We start from the raw sequence: 6,000 nt of genomic DNA on the forward strand, positions 1-6,000 counted from the left end.
AATAAATGAAGGGCTATACATAAAATAAACACAACACAAGCTAAAACCATTGCTTTGTTATGTCCTGATTTCTCTTGACATTTCATAGTGAAATAGGTGTCCCAACTGACGCACAAGACAGCTAAGCATCCCCTTTATGAGATACATATTGCCTGTGTGTCTGCTCAACTCCCACTGACTAACATGCCAATATGTAACTCTAGGATACCTAGGTAGAGCTTTAAGCTTAAAGTCATTTGTTCTCATATTATTTGGGGGAAGTGTTATTATTTCTTTTCCATTCATACAGTCATAGTCACTATCAAACTAATCAAGGTCTCCATCATTGTTCAATTAAATTTTCACTTAGCACACAAAGAAATGTGCTTCATGCCACAGTCTCTCTCTCTCTCTCTCTCTCTCTCTCTCTCTCTCTCTCTCTCTCTCTCTCTCTCTCTCTCTCTCTCTCTCTCCCTCCCTCCCTCTCTTATGCATGTGTGTGTGTCACACACACAGACACACACACACACACACACACACACACACACACACACACACACACAAACACAGACAAACACAGGTATAAATCTAAGTAGTTCCTCATATCCTCTGGCAAGGTCCAAAGTTTGGTCTACTTATTGCAAACATGTCCCTTGTGCAACTTCAACAATTGTAATCTATAATAAATTATGGTTTTATTTACATTATTTTTATCTTCCAAACTTCACTCATACCCAAACTCTAATGACTCCTACTAGGTTCAAAAGAAATTGAAAAATTTCAAGTCTCATATTCAATTTTTTTCAAAATATATGAGTCTAATTTCTTATTTTTCTAGCTCATAAACTTTTTACTGTTCCCAGGGATATTTTTCCCACTTGTGCTTCCTAAAATTCAAGCTTCTGGTCCTTTCTGAGATCAAGAACACAGCTTTTTTCTTTGGGAAAATATTTCTGAACATCCAAGTGTGAAAAGGTACCTTAATTCTCTGGATTCATTTCCATTACTGTATCTGAGAGTGATTGTTTTATGACACACCCCATCTAAAAACTACTTATGGAAGAGAGCAGCTTATTTTCCCTCTTTATCATCTCGATATTATGGGGATTCAAGAAACAGATACTTAGAACTGACTCTATTTTCTTGAAGGTAAAACTGCTGTGATTCTTACAGCCTGACAAATATTGCCATTAAGACCAAAGAGAACTCTTAGCATGTCCTTGGGATATTTATTGGTATTTCATATCTTAATCAAGGGCTTGGGGATTTGATATCAAATTAATATACCATAACAAATTCAATATTATATTATATTCCAATTCTTGTTAGTGTTACAGTTAACCTCAAAGAATTGTGCAAATTTACAACTGGAGTCTTCAGAAAGATAGAGTGTTTAACAGTAACAACGATATGAGAAAACAGAGAAGCTAAGCAAAATATGAGTCCCTTCTGTGTGGTGTGGGGTTAAGAAGGCACCAGAGATGAACAGGCAGGGTTATGAAGCTTATCGTAGTTGTTCGGGGCTCAAGAAGGAAATGTCTTTAACCAGTTTATCTATCGCTTAGCCCATTAGGTCTCTGGTTTGTAATCAGACCATCTCAAGCTTGATTTGATTGAACAGGGCTCGGCCGCTCATGACAACAACAGCAATAACAACAGAACAGCCTGTGTTTGCCTAATACAATGAGCTGCTTTGAGGTAAGCAAAGGGGTTCTTTATTTCCTACTGAAGACACTGAAAATGTGTCAAAAACATCTCTCCCATTATGAAAGACGTGAACGATGCATATCAGCCTTACTCAACGGGTTTGGCAGCTGCACTCCAAAATTTTGGGGGAACAATCTTACTAAACTCTGAGAATCGAAATGAAGAACTTAACTCAGAGAGGGATGGCAGTGGTAGCTTAAGAAAGGTGGGGGACACTGCTTGATTAAGCAACAGTAATTAAACCTGAATAGTCAACATTAGATATAAGCAATTAAGAAGTAGTATAATTATGATTTAAATTTTTAAAGACCATATAAAATAGAGAAGATTTTTTTTCAAGACGTTTGACTTATTTTCCTAATGTTAAAATAAAACTGGGCACAATTATGCTTACCCTGAGTAATAGTTGCAGTTAAGTATCCCTGTGTTAAATATATAGTGAAAACTATGTGGTGTTGAAAAGAAGTTCTGTTAAATAGGGCAAATGATTTAATCACAGCAACGCTTTTCAAAACTGTTCACAGAAAATGTATTTGTGCTGGTGAGTGCTGATTCCATCTTACTCTCTGGGACAAAGTCTCATAGTTCTAACACATTTTAAAGGACTGTAGTAAGACACTGAGACATGAAAGCCATTTCATATATGCCTGATTGGGCACGCCATGATCTAACGGGGGATGACTGTACAAAAAGATGTCTCGTTGGTTTCTTACATGTTTATCAAGGCACGGACATTTTTATTCTTTGTAAGACAGTATTTTACTGCTTTAAGTAAGATCAAGCTCATAAGACAGAAGCAAGGTCCAACTCTGAAATAACGAGGTAGAAAGTTCCAGTGATGATAAATCTTATCATTTTATATATAACCTCATGATTTGCTTACCCATGTTGAGAAGTATGACTTATGGTTTACAATCTATTTTGAGGTTTGCATTTGATACACAAATAATGCATTCACCAAATGACTTCTTCATTTTCAATAGATCACAAAGTAAAGATGCTTCCTTTAAATGCTAGTTCAGAATCATTGCGGGGAATTATGAAGTCATCATTGCCTAGTTCATGTAGGGTTTGTTTTCCCTACGAGAATTTCATGGAGCTCTTAGATTTTTCTCACTTAGTGTGGACGAAAGTTCCTCCATTTATGCAAGAGCAACCTTCCACATGTGAAAATGGTATCTTCTTCACAAACCAATGATGATTCCCCATCTTTATTCAATGTTCTACCACACCAATAGTAGTAAATTTTAAAATGAATTACATAAAATAAAATAAAACATATAGAAAAAGAGGTTTTAGCACAAGCTTAAAGTGCTCTTTCTAAAAGATGTTACATTTTCTAACTATGCAAAATTAAAGTGTCACTTTTCCAACCAACATGTGAATCATTTTTACTATCTAGAATACTTCTCCAATAAATGGTCTTATAATATTTAATCTACGAGTTGTAGTATCATTTCATCTCAGATCTTAATTTGCTCTAAGAAGCACGAATCTAAGCAAACCAGTTTCAATCCCTTTAGAAAAATATATGCCAAAAACTATTGTTTTGTTTCATAATAAAATTATGAAATCGAAATGAAAAGCAATTCTGAAACCCTCTATTTTTTAATAACAATTATTTTATTTTAATTACATTTTCAGTGCTGAGGACTGACCCTATGGCCTTTCAGATTCTAGGCTAGTTCCCTCCTGCAGAACTGTAGCCCCGCCTCCATCCAGTTCTCAAGAGAGACAGAGTCTCAGTAAACTACATCAGCTGGTCTTGAACTCACTGAAGAAAGGCCTTCAGGTTACAATACTCCTGCCTCAGCAACCTGAGTAGCTGAGATTACATGTTGAATCAGTAGGTCTGACTCAACACTTTTTAAAAAAAAAAAAAAAAACATGACTCAATATATTATTTAAAAAGTTACAGCACTAGACATGTTAAAGGAGAAATAACAAATCGGTTACCTCGTCGTTATTTTCGGAAACAACGATGTGGCAAGTGAAATATTGAAAGTCTTTAAATGATTACTAATAGGTCAGGGCCTCAATACTTAATGCTCTATTTTCATATTGCCCAAACATTTACACTGAAAAGCAACTTTCTTTTCCATGAAGCCCATGAGGGAAGTTACAAGAACTCCCTTCCACTGAAGTTGACAAAATGACCCGTAAAGAGAACCCGTGATGTTTTCTTGGACTGCAGATCAAATGATAGTTCTACTCCACTTGAAACAGAAGCCTGCTAGCATAAACGTACCTTGTCCGTGGCTTACTCCGTAAAACTCAGCTGCTATCCTCGCGGCCTCCTTTCGGTTGCCTTTCACGATGTAGAAATGACTAAGGATGGCAAGGCTGATTTTCACAAAAAGTTTAAAACAGAAAAGGGAGAGTATCGTAAAATAGACATTAGATAGCTGCTGGGCAAATGGCCGGCTTTCTTCTATCACCGACATTACTGCAGAGGAATCTGCCCCGTGTTAGGTCCCAGCCAAGTCGCAACTGTGTCTGGCTCTGTTCCGGGATGCTCTTGAACAGCTGGTCCTAAGGAAAGAAAATATCAACTGGTAATGATGTCTAAGGCTCAAATTATTTATACTGTCCATAAAAGTTCTTCTCCAGCTCCTATTGGTCTGACAATATTCCATGGAAGCAACCGAATCACGTTTCGTAAGCCTCCTGACTTTCCGTTCCCAGTATAAAATGATACACCCTCTTTCTTTTCTGGCTTTCAAGAGTTGAATGTTAAAATAACTAAGGCTGATGGTTTCCTTTTTTTTTTTTTTTTTTTTTTTTTGGTACCTAATTATCAAGAACAGTTCGGGCTCAATAAATGCATTTGGCACCAAAGCCTGGAGACCTGAGTTCCAACACTTGAGCCCATACAGTGGAAGGAGGGTCAAAACTTCCACTTGTTCTCTGACAGGCATGCGTGTGCTCGTGTGTGTGTGTGTGTGTGTGTGTGTGTGTGTGTGTGTGTGTGTGTGTATTTACACACACACTAAATAAGTAATACATAAATGAATAAACGTAACTTTAAAAATTGTAAGGGTTTGTGTATTTTATCCACATGGTTCACGTAATAATATTTATAATATTGAAGAGAAGTCAAATGTTCTAACTCAAGGCTTTAACTTTGTTGAGCATGAAATAAATCATTATATAATTCATGGATATGACCTGAATAAGGACCCAGTGAAGTAAACGATTACCTTAATGTTGTTGTTATGCAATAGTTTTATAACTGATCAGACTGTCCCGTCATCTATTAATAGATTTTCCTTTTTTAAATGGCTTAACAGTAAAATGTATTTGTTGTTATTTATTAAATATATACAATGATATGTTTCATTATAACACTTTCATGCATGCATGTACTTTGAACATTCTTATCTCTGAGGACCTTTCTGTTTTGTTTTTTCCACTTTTCCCCCCACTGGCAGTGTAACCCTTTAAAACTATCAGCTGCTTTGTTCTTCTTTTTTTTTATTGAATATATTTTACTTACATTTTAAATGTTATCCCATTTCCTGGTTTCCCTTCCAGAAACTCCCTATCCTATCTCCCCTCCCCCTGCTTCTATGAGGGTGTTTACCTACCCACCCTCTTTCTCCTGCTTCCCAGCTTTGACATTCCCCTACACTGGGATATCTAGCCTCTGCAGGACCAAGGCCTTCTCTTCCCATTGATGTCCAACAAGGCCATACTCTGCTACGCATGCAGCTGGAGCCATGCGTTGGTCCATGTGTACTCTTAGGATGGTGGTTTAGTCCCAGGAGCTCTAGTTGGTTGGTATTGTTGTTCTTATGGGGTTGCAAACCCTTTCAACTCCTTCAATTCTTTCTCTAGCTCCTTCATTGGGGACCCTGTTCTCAGTTTAATGGTTGGCTGTGAGCATCTGCATCTGTATTTGTCATGATCTGGCAGAGCATCTCAGGAGACAGCTATATCAGGCTCCTGTCAGCATGTATTTCTTGGCATCTGCCTTTATCAGCTGCATTCTATACGCTGAGTAGACTAAGAAGCAGTCCCTGCTACTAGTGTGGCATGGCTTTACAGGGGATAAAAGACAAGGTGTCATGGCAAAGCACCCAAAGGGACCCAATGCTCACAGAAATGGATGAGAAAGCTTCCTGGGAGGTGAGGATTGCACACAAAGGAATTACTACACAAATATAACTGTTGCCCAAAACTGCAAAATCAACCAAACTAAACTTAATTATAAGTCTAGTTATAATATACCTAAAAGGTACTCTTTAGACCTATAATCTTGGATCTGTGATCTATTCGGGAATAAAATATTCTACACACATGGGAATAAAATAT

At 37.2% G+C, this 6,000-nt stretch overlaps 1 protein-coding gene across 1 annotated transcript in view; it reads right to left on the reverse strand.

The window, feature by feature from the left end:
* ASB5 (ankyrin repeat and SOCS box containing 5) overlaps window positions 1-4,227 on the reverse strand; it is a 39,696-nt gene extending 35,469 nt beyond the window's left edge. Inside the window, exon 1 of the mRNA XM_080929077.1 lies at window positions 3,935-4,227. Within this exon, the coding sequence (XP_080785203.1) occupies window positions 3,935-4,130 (196 nt within the window). The 5' untranslated portion in view covers window positions 4,131-4,227. The remainder of the gene's footprint in view (window positions 1-3,934) is intronic.
* Between the last annotated feature and the right edge of the window lie 1,773 nt (window positions 4,228-6,000).

Source organism: Micromys minutus (genome assembly GCF_963924665.1).
Source record: "Micromys minutus genome assembly, chromosome: 14".
Lineage (NCBI taxonomy): Eukaryota > Metazoa > Chordata > Mammalia > Rodentia > Muridae > Micromys > Micromys minutus.